Source organism: Poromitra crassiceps (assembly GCF_964638095.1).
Source record: "Poromitra crassiceps genome assembly, chromosome: 10".
Taxonomy (NCBI): Eukaryota; Metazoa; Chordata; class Actinopteri; order Beryciformes; family Melamphaidae; genus Poromitra; species Poromitra crassiceps.
Window position 1 is genome coordinate 14,340,871 of NC_139631.1, and position 17,465 is coordinate 14,358,335.

A 17,465-nucleotide genomic window follows, 5' to 3' on the forward strand; every position below is an offset into this window, starting at 1 on the left:
CCACACTCTCTCCCTGGGAGACCCGACTCCTGGCAGATGAGAACTTGTGTTTGTGTGCGCCTCCCTCGGACAGGAAGCCGAGCGCTGATGGCACTGATAGCACTAAGACCCATTAAGTCTGGAGGCATATGATAGTATGAAATGCACAGGGGGGTCATCCCCTCAGTCCACCTTCCTCCTGTTGTCACGTCCGCCACGCCGCGCTCTGAGTTCCTGTGTTCTCAGTTGAGCTGAGATGGAGGAGAGAAGACCTTTGGGAGGAGGGTTGAACTTGTCACGATAGTAGAACTTCTACCTTCGATACCGATACCCAGGAAAATATCGATAGTCGATACCATTTTCGATACCACAGGAGAAGGGGGTGGGATGATAACACATCAAGATGAATAAAAATAAACGAAGACAGATGGACAGCACTTACACAGCAGATTAGCCCTGCTCTAGTCATCACCCTATCAGAGCACAGCAGATTACCCCTGCTCTAGTCATCAGCCTATCAGAGCACAGCAGATTAGCCCTGCTCTAGTCATCAGCCTATCAGAACACAGCAGATTAGCCCTGCTCCAGAGCCGTATAATAGAAGAGTTCCGACATCTCCATTCACTCCAATGGACCAGTTTTTTTCCAGGAAGTAGAAAGTGGAACTCTTCAGTAAAAAAAGCAGCACTGTCGAGTTGCATCAAAATAGACAGTGTTGTACTTTGAAAGGGTTTTTCATCCCTTGAAATGAATCAAATTGTACATTATCAGCTTTATTTTAACATGCAAAAGTAGCGCGAGACCCATTCCTGGCTGTTCATTGGCTAATGATTCTTGCATTTTGGTCCTCCGCTGACGCCACTCTCTCTCTAGAGGACACTACCCTGCTCTAGTCATCATCAGCCTATCAGAACACAGCAGATTAGCCCTGCTCTAGTCCTCAGCCTATCAGAACACATTTAGCTTGTTGAAGCAACAGATGCCCCACCAATGTGTTAGGGAGGGAAGATGAAGACGCAAGTTCAGGGAGTCACCCGCCTCCAGTGGAATGACTCGATGATAATGATGCTAATAATGATAGGCTGTCTGACTGAGCAGCAGTATGCCTGGTGGGAGTCAGAACAATATGCACTGTCACCATAACTACAGGTCGTCCCGGGTAGAATTATAGATCAGCTGGGCCGAACCGTAAAAGCCTAGCAGGGATTTTAGAGTCTGGTTCACTTTGGGGAATGCTGTGGCAGTGATTCCAGAAATGCTGACGGGAACAGACGCTACGCACGCACAACAAGCAAGTGCAGGAGAAGAAGCTACGCACACACAGCAAGCAAGTGCAGGCCTGCAGAGACAGCCTGACTTGACACAAAGCCCTGCTTCTTTCCTATAGGGAAGGGGTGCCCAAGGGTTTTCACTCTGGGGTCCACATTTTGCAATCTTACCTTTGGATCTGGGCTCATTAAAGTAGGAGTCATGTGTTAAACGTTTTGGGGGGCCAATCAGAAACAACCCAGTTTTTGTCCTGCTAAGTGATTTAAGAAATGCTGTAATATAGGATGCTGCTATATAATTAGAATGTGACAGTCTGACAGTTGACAGCATCTGATATTCCCGGCTTGAAGTGCAACAGCATTACTGACAGAAGATTAGAGGCATGGTTGACAGCTCTCATAAATCAAATGATAAATACGTAATATTATTTTCCCCACATTATTGTCTGCCTCCAAAAAACTCTTTATTGTCTCGTAATACAAAAGAGCTCTTTATTGTCTAGTTCTCTGCTAATACAAAATAACACTTGAGGCCTGCCTGAGATGTTCTTTAAATGGAATCCATCATTCAACATATTAATAACTAATCTAAACAACAACTTCTAAGTTGACTAATGACTGATAAGTAACTAATAGGAGAGTCCTATAACACAATGCAGAGACATAGTAATTGCACTGTGTGATATGCTAGCTGTAGTATGTATGTATAGGATATATTTTCAGCTACATTGGTATACAGTATAAGCAAAGGGTAATAATGAATGTAAAATGTGCTGTAAAGAAATGAGACTGTCATCAGGGCTGATCTGCAGCTACACTGATGCTGTGTCAGTAATGCCACCTTCACACCGCTCCCTTTTTGCAGCTGACGTTAGAGTGTCATCCTCATCAGCATTAATTAACCAGTCTAATTATGTGTTTTGAAAAAGACAAATGAAGCTAATTAGTTACTACTTATTGTCATCAGGCCTAGTTTTAAACTATAGATGCTACTTGAGTAGCAAGGCAATGCAAAAAGAAATCCTTCTCTGGTGTCCTGCAAAAGAATCTTGCATCCAATGAAAGATATTTAGGGAAAGTGTTTTATTTTTTGCCACTGAAACTGTTATGTTTGTATATTTTCTGTGGTTGAGCAGCTTGGTCTCAGTGATCTATCATATAGGAACACTAGTTTGTTCTGTTGATGAAAGGGACGTTTAAGGGTCCTCCTCATCAGCATTAACGAGCTGGTCTGACTAATTGTTATGTTGTGATGATGATGATGGACCCGCCACTCCTCGCCACATGTCGAAGATGCTGTTGTCGTGATAAGAGTGACTGTCTGCAATACCAGCAGATGATTGTTGTGATTGTTGGGGAAAACAAGCATAACTAAACCAATAATATATTCTCTGAGTGAGATGGAACTGAAACGCTGAGCACTGCACTGAAGCCTGCTTTAACATTGACTTTTTAGCCTAGCCTTTCATTTGACTTGTTCCTTCAGAAGGTTCGCGAGGCCCTCATGCATTGCTCAATGCTCAATGATGTAGCAACCTCTGCTGATTTGCTGATGTTGGCCGTGCTCACATGATATTTTAGGAGGAGCCACAGTGCAGCGGTGAAGAACGTGCCTCCAGGGGAATGTCACCCATTCTCTCAGATCACACACTTCAACCCCTTCAGCCTCGGTGCAGCACAGAAAAGGAGCTTTCCAGACCAAAGCAGTCAACTTCGATAACACGTACAGACACAGGGATGGCCCCTGTGTTAGAGCAGGGTGGTGTCCCTGTGTTTTAATTGACAGAAATCTCCCTATTCAAACAGTCACATGACCTTGAGTAACCAATGCTGTTGGCCCTCTTTGTCCTGTTAGCTAAGAACAGTGGCGTTATTAGCTGACACTGACAGTCATATAGGTGTTCCTTTTGACGCACTGTCATTGGGTTAATAATCCAATGCAAGAAGAATGTATTGCTTCATTCATAAAGTCACAAATGGTTGTGAAGACGCAGGCTAAGGCTTATTATGACTCAAGCTGCTGTTGGCAACGATTGGCTCGAATTACCCGAATCCAGAGCTCTGTTTTTTTGTCTTCCTGACAAGAAGAACAGCTTTGGTTCTTATGTAACAAAGGAGAAAGACACATGCTGTCTGTCAGGACAAGCTGTTTGTCTACCAGCGGTAAAATAATGTCTGCCTGCCTCTGCTGGCAGGAGCTGATTACTGTTTTACTCGCAAGTCTTTTTATAGACTGTGTGTGTGTGTGTGTGTGTGTGTGTGTGTGTGTGTGTGTGTGCGTGTGTATCTGTGTGCGTGCGTGCGTGTGTGTGTGTGTCCATATGCACATGGCACTTGACATGTGCGTTTTGTATCAGTGTGTCTGCCATGAGCTTTGTCTGCCCAGTGTCAAGCAGAGTTATAGAAAGCATATGTTTGCAGACTGTGGTGAAGTGGTCATCATGGGCACAGACTGTGCGCCGGCAGGCAGGGCACGTTTCTTTACAAGTGAAGTTATGAGAAGGTTTTACTGGGTTGAAAAATTGCCTTGGGTAAAAAAGCACAATTATACACCCGCCACACAATCTGCCCCCTGGGGGAGAAAAGAGAAACTTGTTTGGATGTTTTTTTTCTGGTCATCAACTAACTGCATAATGGAACCACCAAACTAATGAATCTGACTGAACAGGTTGTGGGCTATACTCCAGGCCTCTTTTGATGTAGATGAGGTAGCCTAATGCTTTAAGAACGTGTGTGCAGCAGTGCACTCGTCTACCACCACAGAACCCTGTTTGCAATTCCCGGCAGCAGTACCTCCGGCATGGTCAGACGTTCCTAAGACACAATTGGCCGTGCCTGCGGGTGGGGTATGAGTCCTGGTAGCTGCCTGCACTAGTGCCTCATATGGTTGGTCGGCGGCGGCGCGCCTGTTCGAGGGCACGTGAACTGCAGGGAATAGCGTGATCCTCCCATGTACTACGTCCTGCCGCTGAAACTCCTCACTGTCAGCTGAAAAGGCTCGGCTGGCGGCTGCACATGTATCGGAGGAAGCATGCACTAGTCTGCAGCTCTCCCCAGGCAGATCGGCAGAGGGGGTGGAGGGGCAGCAACTGGGACAGCAGGGGGAATTGGCCACGTACAATTGGGGAGAAAATAATCAGAAAAAAAGTGTGGTTGGTGGGATACTAATGCAAGGTGCAACTAATGCAATGACTGCCCAAGTGCCCTTGAGCAAGGCACAACCAAACTGCTCTGATAGAGCTGTGCAGTGGCCACTGGCCAGCAGTGCAGGACTGTTTGTATTGAGCTGCAGGTGCTGTGTGTAAGCCTCTCTTCCCCCATGTTCGTTCTCTGTTCTGCTGTAGTCAACTTCCAGAGTTCAAGAAGGGTTAAAATGCAAACGCGTTGAGAACTCTACAGGACTAGGTTAAAGAAGGGTTAAAATGTGTTGAGAACTCTGCAGGATTAGGTTAAAGAAGGGTTAAAATGTGTTGAGAACTCTGCAGGATTAGGTTAAAGAAGAGTTAAAATGTGTTGAGAACTCTGCAGGATTAGGTTAAAGAAGAGTTAAAATGTGTTGAGAACTCTGCAGGATTAGGTTAAAGAAGAGTTAAAATGTGTTGAGAACTCTGCAGGATTAGGTTAAAGAAGAGTTAAAATGTGTTGAGAACTCTGCAGGATTAGGTTAAAGAAGAGTTAAAATGTGTTGAGAACTCTGCAGGATTAGGTTAAAGAAGGGTTAAAATGTGTTGAGAACTCTGCAGGATTAGGTTAAAGAAGAGTTAAAATGTGTTGAGAACTCTGCAGGATTAGGTTAAAGAAGGATTAAAATGTGTTGAGAACTCTGCAGGATTAGGTTAAAGAAGGGTTCAAATGTGTTGAGAACTCTGCAGGATTAGGTTAAAGAAGAGTTAAAATGTGTTGAGAACTCTGCAGGATTAGGTTAAAGAAGGGTTAAAATGTGTTGAGAACTCTGCAGGATTAGGTTAAAGAAGGGTTCAAATGTGTTGAGAACTCTGCAGGATTAGGTTAAAGAAGAGTTAAAATGTGTTGAGAACTCTGCAGGATTAGGTTAAAGAAGGATTAAAATGTGTTGAGAACTCTGCAGGATTAGGTTAAAGAAGAGTTAAAATGTGTTGAGAACTGTGCAGGATTAGGTTAAAGAAGAGTTAAAATGTGTTGAGAACTCTGCAGGATTAGGTTAAAGAAGGGTTAAAATGTGTTGAGAACTCTGCAGGATTAGGTTAAAGAAGAGTTCAAATGTGTTGAGAACTCTGCAGGATTAGGTTAAAGAAGAGTTAAAATGTGTTGAGAACTCTGCAGGATTAGGTTAAAGAAGGGTTAAAATGTGTTGAGAACTCTGCAGGATTAGGTTAAAGAAGAGTTAAAATGTGTTGAGAACTCTGCAGGATTAGGTTAAAGAAGGGTTAAAATGTGTTGAGAACTCTGCAGGATTAGGTTAAAGAAGGGTTAAAATGTGTTGAGAACTCTGCAGGATTAGGTTAAAGAAGAGTTAAAATGTGTTGAGAACTCTGCAGGATTAGGTTAAAGAAGAGTTAAAACGTGTTGAGAACTCTGCAGGATTAGGTTAAAGAAGAGTTAAAATGTGTTGAGAACTCTGCAGGATTAGGTTAAAGAAGGATTAAAATGTGTTGAGAACTGTGCAGGATTAGGTTAAAGAAGGGTTAAAATGTGTTGAGAACTCTGCAAGATTAGGTTAAAGAAGAGTTAAAATGTGTTGAGAACTCTGCAGGATTAGGTTAAAGAAGGGTTAAAATGTGTTGAGAACTCTGCAGGATTAGGTTAAAGAAGAGTTAAAATGTGTTGAGAACTCTGCAGGATTAGGTTAAAGAAGAGTTAAAATGTGTTGAGAACTCTGCAGGATTAGGTTAAAGAAGGGTTAAAATGTGTTGAGAACTCTGCAGGATTAGGTTAAAGAAGGGTTAAAATGTGTTGAGAACTCTGCAGGATTAGGTTAAAGAAGAGTTAAAATGTGTTGAGAACTCTGCAGGATTAGGTTAAAGAAGGATTAAAATGTGTTGAGAACTCTGCCGGATTAGGTTAAAGAAGGGTTCAAATGTGTTGAGAACTCTGCAGGATTAGGTTAAAGAAGAGTTAAAATGTGTTGAGAACTCTGCAGGATTAGGTTAAAGAAGGGTTAAAATGTGTTGAGAACTCTGCAGGATTAGGTTAAAGAAGGGTTCAAATGTGTTGAGAATTCTGCAGGATTAGGTTAAAGAAGAGTTAAAATGTGTTGAGAACTCTGCAGGATTAGGTTAAAGAAGGATTAAAATGTGTTGAGAACTCTGCAGGATTAGGTTAAAGAAGAGTTAAAATGTGTTGAGAACTGTGCAGGATTAGGTTAAAGAAGAGTTAAAATGTGTTGAGAACTCTGCAGGATTAGGTTAAAGAAGGGTTAAAATGTGTTGAGAACTCTGCAGGATTAGGTTAAAGAAGAGTTAAAATGTGTTGAGAACTCTGCAGGATTAGGTTAAAGAAGAGTTAAAATGTGTTGAGAACTCTGCAGGATTAGGTTAAAGAAGGGTTAAAATGTGTTGAGAACTCTGCAGGATTAGGTTAAAGAAGAGTTAAAATGTGTTGAGAACTCTGCAGGATTAGGTTAAAGAAGGATTAAAATGTGTTGAGAACTGTGCAGGATTAGGTTAAAGAAGGGTTAAAATGTGTTGAGAACTCTGCAGGATTAGGTTAAAGAAGGGTTAAAATGTGTTGAGAACTCTGCAGGATTAGGTTAAAGAAGGGTTAAAATGTGTTGAGAACTCTGCAGGATTAGGTTAAAGAAGGGTTAAAATGTGTTGAGAACTCTGCAGGATTAGGTTAAAGAAGAGTTAAAACGTGTTGAGAACTCTGCAGGATTAGGTTAAAGAAGGGTTAAAATGTGTTGAGAACTCTGCAGGATTAGGTTAAAGAAGGGTTAAAATGTGTTGAGAACTCTGCAGGATTAGGTTAAAGAAGGGTTAAAATGTGTTGAGAACTCTGCAGGATTAGGTTAAAGAAGGGTTAAAATGTGTTGAGAACTCTGCAGGATTAGGTTAAAGAAGAGTTAAAACGTGTTGAGAACTCTGCAGGATTAGGTTAAAGAAGAGTTAAAATGTGTTGAGAACTCTGCAGGATTAGGTTAAAGAACGGTTAAAATGTGTTGAGAACTCTGCAGGATTAGGTTAAAGAAGAGTTAAAATGTGTTGAGAACTCTGCAGGATTAGGTTAAAGAAGGATTAAAATGTGTTGAGAACTCTGCAGGATTAGGTTAAAGAAGGGTTAAAATGTGTTGAGAACTCTGCAGGATTAGGTTAAAGAAGGATTAAAATGTGTTGAGAACTCTGCAGGATTAGGTTAAAGAAGAGTTAAAATGTGTTGAGAACTCTGCAGGATTAGGTTAAAGAAGGATTACAATGTGTTGAGAACTCTGCAGGATTAGGTTAAAGAAGGATTAAAATGTGTTGAGAACTCTGCAGGATTAGGTTAAAGAAGAGTTAAAATGTGTTGAGAACTCTGCAGGATTAGGTTAAAGAAGGATTAAAATGTGTTGAGAACTGTGCAGGATTAGGTTAAAGAAGGGTTAAAATGTGTTGAGAACTCTGCAGGATTAGGTTAAAGAAGAGTTAAAATGTGTTGAGAACTCTGCAGGATTAGGTTAAAGAAGAGTTAAAATGTGTTGAGAACTCTGCAGGATTAGGTTAAAGAAGGGTTAAAATGTGTTGAGAACTCTGCAGGATTAGGTTAAAGAAGAGTTAAAATGTGTTGAGAACTCTGCAGGATTAGGTTAAAGAAGGATTAAAATGTGTTGAGAACTGTGCAGGATTAGGTTAAAGAAGGGTTAAAATGTGTTGAGAACTCTGCAGGATTAGGTTAAAGAAGAGTTAAAACGTGTTGAGAACTCTGCAGGATTAGGTTAAAGAAGGGTTAAAATGTGTTGAGAACTCTGCAGGATTAGGTTAAAGAAGGGTTAAAATGTGTTGAGAACTCTGCAGGATTAGGTTAAAGAAGGGTTAAAATGTGTTGAGAACTCTGCAGGATTAGGTTAAAGAAGGGTTAAAATGTGTTGAGAACTCTGCAGGATTAGGTTAAAGAAGGGTTAAAATGTGTTGAGAACTCTGCAGGATTAGGTTAAAGAAGAGTTAAAACGTGTTGAGAACTCTGCAGGATTAGGTTAAAGAAGGGTTAAAATGTGTTGAGAACTCTGCAGGATTAGGTTAAAGAAGGGTTAAAATGTGTTGAGAACTCTGCAGGATTAGGTTAAAGAAGGGTTAAAATGTGTTGAGAACTCTGCAGGATTAGGTTAAAGAAGAGTTAAAATGTGTTGAGAACTCTGCAGGATTAGGTTAAAGAAGAGTTAAAACGTGTTGAGAACTCTGCAGGATTAGGTTAAAGAAGAGTTAAAATGTGTTGAGAACTCTGCAGGATTAGGTTAAAGAAGGGTTAAAATGTGTTGAGAACTCTGCAGGATTAGGTTAAAGAAGGGTTAAAATGTGTTGAGAACTCTGCAGGATTAGGTTAAAGAAGGGTTAAAATGTGTTGAGAACTCTGCAGGATTAGGTTAAAGAAGAGTTAAAACGTGTTGAGAACTCTGCAGGATTAGGTTAAAGAAGAGTTAAAATGTGTTGAGAACTCTGCAGGATTAGGTTAAAGAAGGGTTAAAATGTGTTGAGAACTCTGCAGGATTAGGTTAAAGAAGAGTTAAAATGTGTTGAGAACTCTGCAGGATTAGGTTAAAGAAGGGTTAAAATGTGTTGAGAACTCTGCAGGATTAGGTTAAAGAAGGGTTAAAATGTGTTGAGAACTCTGCAGGATTAGGTTAAAGAAGGGTTAAAATGTGTTGAGAACTCTGCAGGATTAGGTTAAAGAAGAGTTAAAATGTGTTGAGAACTCTGCAGGATTAGGTTAAAGAAGAGTTAAAACGTGTTGAGAACTCTGCAGGATTAGGTTAAAGAAGAGTTAAAATGTGTTGAGAACTCTGCAGGATTAGGTTAAAGAAGGGTTAAAATGTGTTGAGAACTCTGCAGGATTAGGTTAAAGAAGGGTTAAAATGTGTTGAGAACTCTGCAGGATTAGGTTAAAGAAGGGTTAAAATGTGTTGAGAACTCTGCAGGATTAGGTTAAAGAAGAGTTAAAACGTGTTGAGAACTCTGCAGGATTAGGTTAAAGAAGAGTTAAAATGTGTTGAGAACTCTGCAGGATTAGGTTAAAGAAGGGTTAAAATGTGTTGAGAACTCTGCAGGATTAGGTTAAAGAAGAGTTAAAATGTGTTGAGAACTCTGCAGGATTAGGTTAAAGAAGGATTAAAATGTGTTGAGAACTGTGCAGGATTAGGTTAAAGAAGGGTTAAAATGTGTTGAGAACTCTGCAGGATTAGGTTAAAGAAGAGTTAAAATGTGTTGAGAACTCTGCAGGATTAGGTTAAAGAAGAGTTAAAATGTGTTGAGAACTCTGCAGGATTAGGTTAAAGAAGGGTTAAAATGTGTTGAGAACTCTGCAGGATTAGGTTAAAGAAGAGTTAAAATGTGTTGAGAACTCTGCAGGATTAGGTTAAAGAAGGATTAAAATGTGTTGAGAACTGTGCAGGATTAGGTTAAAGAAGGGTTCAAATGTGTTGAGAACTCTGCAGGATTAGGTTAAAGAAGAGTTAAAACGTGTTGAGAACTCTGCAGGATTAGGTTAAAGAAGGGTTAAAATGTGTTGAGAACTGTGCAGGATTAGGTTAAAGAAGGGTTAAAATGTGTTGAGAACTCTGCAGGCTTAGGTTAAAGAAGGATTAAAATGTGTTGAGAACTCTGCAGGATTAGGTTAAAGAAGAGTTAAAATGTGTTGAGAACTCTGCAGGATTAGGTTAAAGAAGGATTAAAATGTGTTGAGAACTCTGCAGGATTAGGTTAAAGAAGGGTTAAAATGTGTTGAGAACTCTGCAGGATTAGGTTAAAGAAGAGTTAAAATGTGTTGAGAACTCTGCAGGATTAGGTTAAAGAAGGATTAAAATGTGTTGAGAACTCTGCAGGATTAGGTTAAAGAAGAGTTAAAATGTGTTGAGAACTCTGCAGGATTAGGTTAAAGAAGGGTTAAAATGTGTTGAGAACTCTGCAGGATTAGGTTAAAGAAGGGTTAAAATGTGTTGAGAACTCTGCAGGATTAGGTTAAAGAAGAGTTAAAATGTGTTGAGAACTCTGCAGGATTAGGTTAAAGAAGGATTAAAATGTGTTGAGAACTCTGCAGGATTAGGTTAAAGAAGGATTAAAATGTGTTGAGAACTCTGCAGGATTAGGTTAAAGAAGAGTTAAAATGTGTTGAGAACTCTGCAGGATTAGGTTAAAGAAGGATTAAAATGTGTTGAGAACTGTGCAGGATTAGGTTAAAGAAGGGTTCAAATGTGTTGAGAACTCTGCAGGATTAGGTTAAAGAAGGATTAAAATGTGTTGAGAACTCTGCAGGATTAGGTTAAAGAAGGATTAAAATGTGTTGAGAACTCTGCAGGATTAGGTTAAAGAAGGATTAAAATGTGTTGAGAACTCTGCAGGATTAGGTTAAAGAAGGATTAAAATGTGTTGAGAACTCTGCAGGATTAGGTTAAAGAAGAGTTAAAATGTGTTGAGAACTCTGCAGGATTAGGTTAAAGAAGGGTTAAAATGTGTTGAGAACTCTGCAGGATTAGGTTAAAGAAGAGTTAAAATGTGTTGAGAACTCTGCAGGATTAGGTTAAAGAAGGATTAAAATGTGTTGAGAACTCTGCAGGATTAGGTTAAAGAAGAGTTAAAACGTGTTGAGAACTCTGCAGGATTAGGTTAAAGAAGGATTAAAATGTGTTGAGAACTCTGCAGGATTAGGTTAAAGAAGGGTTAAAATGTGTTGAGAACTGTGCAGGATTAGGTTAAAGAAGAGTTAAAACGTGTTGAGAACTCTGCAGGATTAGGTTAAAGAAGGGTTCAAATGTGTTGAGAACTCTGCAGGATTAGGTTAAAGAAGGATTAAAATGTGTTGAGAACTCTGCAGGATTAGGTTAAAGAAGAGTTAAAATGTGTTGAGAACTCTGCAGGATTAGGTTAAAGAAGGATTAAAATGTGTTGAGAACTCTGCAGGATTAGGTTAAAGAAGAGTTAAAACGTGTTGAGAACTCTGCAGGATTAGGTTAAAGAAGAGTTAAAACGTGTTGAGAACTCTGCAGGATTATGTTAAGAGGCAATAAGTATTGCATAACAGCTCTGTTGTTACCCATGATGATAGCAGTGAAAGTTGATAATGTGGCCATGCATACCTTTCTGTGTGTGTGTGTGTGTGTGTGTGTGCGCGCGCGTGTGCGTGTGTGCGCACCCAAGATGTGCATATCGCATACGTGTGTAATAGCCTTCATATGATTAAGTCAATGCCATTTTTGAGCATGTACATTCTTGCATTGTTTGTTTTTGTGATGCTGCTTTCTTGTCCATGGCTCTCTTGTAAGATATATTTAATATGGGACTACCTGGGTAAATACGGCCACTGATGGACTTTACTCTGTGTAAATTTGTATACTGTTCTCCCACCCATGCCTTGACCTTCCTTGGCGTGGTTTGACCGGTTTGACTCACCACGTGGTGTGTTTGACAGGAGGGAGGGGGAAGTGTTAAGTGCAACAGCATGTGTGCATCTACAAAGTCAAAGTTGCAGTAGATATTGTGTTCTTCGGTAAAGCCCTTGAAAATGAACGAACTAAAATGTGGAACATTAACCAGCATTTCTTGATTATTGAAAAGTAATTTTTTTTTACGACTCTTTGTTTCTGTAGAACATTGAGGATATTGGTTTTTGGGATGCTTAGATGAGAAACAGTCCTACAAATTTCACAATCTTCATAACTCCATAATATAGCAGCTGCCAGCTTGTGTGGATTTTGACATGCCGGCATTCCTTCACTGCGTTGGTGTTTACCAGTTTGTGACTGTAATGGGGGACAGGGCCGTCCTAACAATGGCCATGGGGACTTAATGAAGGCAGGAGGAGAGTGACCACAGGGGAAGTGGTTGGGAATCTGACCCATTTGATCGAGCCTGTCTTTGCCCTCCAACTCTTTCCAGTGTGTACTTCTGACGCGCGCACACACACACACACACACACACACACACACACACACACACACACACACACACACACACACACGCACGCACAAAGGCAGACAAGTAGCCTTTCATCAGTGAGCAGCAGAGAATAAAGCAGTTACTGTGTAGGGTTTGGTGGGGGCCCAATGATATGGTAGATTAATTATAAAGAAATAGAGCGACCGTGCTTCAGCTCATCGTTGAGGAGAGAGACTAGCATGTGTGCAACAAACTGAGACCCTGCTTCTCTTCTTTCTTGTTAGTGTTTGTGCTACTTCTCCTTCTTCTTCTCTCTTTTTGGAGAACTGCACACGCGCGCGCATGCACACACACACACACACACACACACACACATACACACACACGCATACACACACACACACACACACACACACACACACACACACACACACACCCTCCATATCCCCATTTAGCCGATGTATTTTTGAATGCTACTCTATTCTTCAGTGATGTAGATTTCCTGCTTGGTCTGAAAACCCTAAATCAGGACGCCATATTGATTCCACTGTTTGTATGGCTGCCTGCTTGACATTAGCCTGCCGTAGCACACAGCTAGCAGAGTTGTCTTTCTCTATAGTGGCCCAACAATGGTTTGAATGGGATCATCACCAGGGACTACCAATTCACACTGGGAGTATGAACAATGGTGGAATTGCATTGAATCTCTCATTTAGATGCGTTGTCTGGGTATTACTTGAACTAGTAGTATATTATTGTCTGCCTCCTGGTCATATAATCCACTGAATCATGTGTTTCCATGTTTTGTTGCAGACACTCGTCTGCAGAGATCAGACGACACACCAGTGGGAAAGATGGCTCTTTTCACAGCCGAACCAACTCCAACGCCTCAGCCTCAATGAGCTTTACTGCGGTGAGCTGCCTTCTATCCAAATATTACTGCATTTATTTTGAATGAATCTGCCAGGCAGCATTAGCATTCGCAAATGACTATCTGCTGCTCCTACCCTAAAAATGGCTCGCAAAGTTTTCATGGTATCCACATATGAAATCCCTTTTATTTTTTTCCAAATTCCGTTTTATTTATTCCTGAATTGAGTTTTTTCCATTTTAATTTTAATTTAGGGGTTAGGAGCGAATTGTTTTCTTTTTTTGACGACTTGGCTCTCTCAGACAGTCTCTTTGACATGTTTCTCAAGGTGAAAACTAAGTTGTGAGGAGCAGTAAGGGTCCCACACAAGGCCGACCCCCCCTCTCAAAACACCCCAATCGAAAACTGAATCATTTCTCTAGGCCTATTTTTAGGGTTGTCCCGATCCGATCACGTGATCGGAAATCGGGGCCGATCACGTGATTTTCAACTGATCCGGAATCGGGGGGAAGAGATCGGATTTTTATGTATAAAAACAATGATAAAAACGTCACAAAACAAATATGGCAATTCTCACATTTCAGTCATCCAAATAAACAATCTGTCATTTATTTTATCATTGCAATTTGTCATATTCATCGTAAACACGAGCCCTCTTGCGCAGCAACACACGCAGTTTTAACTTTAGTAGTGGGGAGAGTGAGCATTGATAAGAAGCGACAACTAATCTATTGCAACAGCGCACAAGAGATCGGCCATTTTGGGGCGCAACAAACCTCTGTGCTATTGTCCTGTTGTCTGCGGCGCCAAAATGGCCACGGTTCTATTGTCAATTGTCGCTTCTTTCCTTCCATACTCTTTGTTTAGTGTTCGACTAGCCACACATCAGAACGCGATAAAACATACAAAAACACATGTCCAACCATAACTAGATGGTCGCACAGTGGCTTAAACAGAAACAAGACGTAACGTTAGTTAGGGATCATGATTAAACTCACCTAGGAGTCGGACTAGGAAGAAAAGCCAGAAGTGTTCTGCACTGCCTGCCTGCATCAGTAAAGTTACCATAACGAACATGTCTTTTTGTTGTCGGCATTCCGTCTGTCTTGTGAATAAAATCTGTCGTTCCTCCATGTTGTCAGATGAAGTGGCCGGACTGCACTCGTCTCACAGATAAAGTTTCAATCATTTTAATCCACGCAGACTGTCCTCAGTGACTCTCCATGTTGTCTCACTTGTAAACAGAGCTGCACCCCGCCCCCATCTAGCTAGCATGCTTAATTCTATTGATGTGGCTCATTGGCCGAAACTCGAAACAATAGCAGACAGCCAGTGAAACGCCGCATGCAAATGAATACCAGCCCAGAGATAGCCAGAGAAGTCAGTGGGTCCCAAACATTTCTGGCTTCAGTACCCCCTTTCCCTGATTTCTGAATCAAAGTACCCCCTTTACCATAAGCTGTAAAGATATTTTATTTTGTTTACTTGGTTTAAAACCAATGCTGCACTAACTGAGTTGTGGTTGTGATAAAAGAGCCGTACAAAGATGTCATATTCGTTGGTTAAAATAAAAACACTTAAACACTTAGAAGAAAGGGGGGGAAAAGCATCCAAGTTGTCCCAACTTGTTGTCCCAACTATTTCTGCAATGCATTGCAGAAATATCGGATCGGGACTCGGTATCGGCAGATACTCAAAATCATATGACTCGGACTCGGACTTGGGGGCAAAAAAAGGTGATCGGGACATCCCTACCTATTTTACAATGATGAAATCATTTAGGTTACTACGATCATTAGATCTACTTCTTATTTTGATAATTAGGCCTATTTTGATTTTAGCCAAATTATGGAAGATTCTGCATTATTCCATGTTTTACAGTTGATTCCATTTTTATTACCAAATTCCATGATTCCGTCAGTTTTTTTCAGTTTTGCAGAAATCATATGGCCCTAGGTCTCGTCCTATTTGAGACAGTGAATATTAGTATTAATACTAAACAGTCTAATGTTTGTGCTTTTATATCCCCAAGAAAGAGCTGATATAGTCTGTATACCAAAGTATTCCCTCAACTACACTGCTGTTAAATACAACGATTGTCGTCTACTTTGTGAACAATACTGCATTAATACTACACAGGGAGTTCCCCAAGCCCCGGTAGCCGGCGATTTCTCCGCCTACTGGCCTCTGGCCTACCGGTTACTTTATACACTGTAAACAATTTTTTTATTTTTATTTTTTACAATGCACCTGAACGCAACATACAAGATACCCGCTGAATAAGTGTCCAAATGTTCATGTCATTCTGGCCAATACTCCACTACTGTTATAACATTTCAGTCTGGAATATGGAATATCTTTCAATAATCTTTATGACTAAAAGGCTAAAAGTAATCTCATGTGTAAGAAATGACTGTCCTACATTTAAAGCAGCTACGAGCAACTTTTTCGATTGTTATTAAACAGTATAAATTTAATATCAATGCATCACATCTTACCTCTAATAGTAGACGAGACCAACGCAGAGTAGTCTCGCTTGAAGCTTGAGTGAATCGGCCTGTGTTAGTCTCTCTGTGGCCAGGGAAGATCAGGAAGTGAAATGAAACGGTTTGCAGCAGCCACTTCGGCCATAACCACAAAATAACTTCCAAAAACCTGTTAGAATATGCGTGGCGTTCACATTGTTTATGCTATGTTGCTAGGCAGCGCGAACGGGTGAAGGCAGGCAGCTGCGTTTCACTTCCGGGTTTCACTTCCGGGTTTAGCCGGTCCGGCGGTAAGGAGAGAGAGAGAGAGAGCCCCCTGTTGACGCAAGTTTAGACAGACACAGACTTAATAATCATCTAAGGGAGCAATCTCCGATTCACATGGCTTTGGTCTCAGCTACTATTATAGGTAAGATGTGATGCATCAATATTGTAATTATACTGTTTAATAACAATCGAAAAAGTTGCTCGTAGCTGCTTTAAGTAAAAAATGTAAATAATTAACTTGTTGGTTTTGGATTTATTTAGTTTCAAGAGTGCATTTTTGTTCGTGTGACCCTCAACACAGGCTTTGAGAATCCCGGGCCACTTACTGATACTTATGCTTAAATTAACCCACTCATATTCTGGTTTATTTCAAGAAAAACATTTTGGCTAGTGGAAATTCTAATTGGCTGGTAACTTCTAGCAGCCATATTGGCAGGTGGCCAAAAAAAGCTAATTTCAAGCCCTGCAGGGAGAGCAAGTGGTGACATAGGAGTGAGTGGGAAAAGGATCAAATATTGGTGTTTAAGACTGAATAATGACATCACCACTGTTAATTTAAAATGAGTTATTCCTCTAAACCTGACTTCAAATGCCCTAATTTTTTCGCGCCAGTGCCGTTCGGTCCCCAACCCTCAGCAAAATCTGGCCCTCTGGTGGCAAGGATTTTTTTTTGTGGTCCTCTCTATCATCAAAGTTCCTGGGTTACGGCATGACAATATTTGTTCGGCCCCTGGCAACAATCTGGGTTTCTCATGTGGCCCCCCATGAAAAATAATTGCCCACCCCTGATCTAGCCTCTTAAATTGGTTCTCAAAGTGAACCAGATTCATGCATTTTAGTTTAAAATGTACACATTTTTCTTACAGGGGGCATGGCCCCCCGAACCCCCCAAGAGGCTCCAAGCAAGGTCTACCCACCACAATCTCTCCAAATCCTGTGGGAAACATACAGTTATTAGTATTTTTTTTGTTCTTAAAAATATACATTGCCTGTTTGTGTTTTGCAATATGGATATTGTTATGCCTCCGCCGGCGATAGCCAGGCCGGAGGCATTATGGATCCGGGTTGTCCGTCCGTACGTACGTCCGTCCGTACGGCTGTCCGTCCGTCCGTCCGTCCGTACGATGTTTGTTAACGCGATATCTGAGGAACGCCTGGACGGAATTTCATCAAATTTGCCTCAAACATCGACTTAGACTCAAGGATGATCTGATTAGATTTTGGTGGTCAAAGGTCAAAGGTCAAGGTCACTGTGACCTCTTGAACGCCATTTTCAAGCTTGTTAACGCAATATCTGAGGAACGCCTGGACGGAATTTCATCAAATTTGCCTCAAACATCGACTTAGACTCAAGGATGATCTGATTAGATTTTGGTGGTCAAAGGTCAAAGGTCAAGGTCACTTTGACCTCTCGAACGCCATTTTCAAGCTTGTTAACGCGATATCTGAGGAACGCCTGGACGGAATTTCATCAAATTTTCCTCAAACATCGACTTAGACTCAAGGATGATCTGATTAGATTTTGGTGGTCAAAGATCAAAGGTCAAGGTCACTG

At 40.9% G+C, this 17,465-nt stretch overlaps 1 protein-coding gene across 1 annotated transcript in view; it reads left to right on the top strand.

Annotated features, from left to right (window-relative positions):
• Window positions 1-17,465, top strand: part of dock8 (dedicator of cytokinesis 8) — an 86,456-nt gene that overhangs the window by 4,507 nt on the left and 64,484 nt on the right. The window contains exon 2 of the mRNA XM_083644348.1: window positions 13,100-13,199. Within this exon, the coding sequence (XP_083500474.1) occupies window positions 13,100-13,199 (100 nt within the window). The remainder of the gene's footprint in view (window positions 1-13,099; window positions 13,200-17,465) is intronic.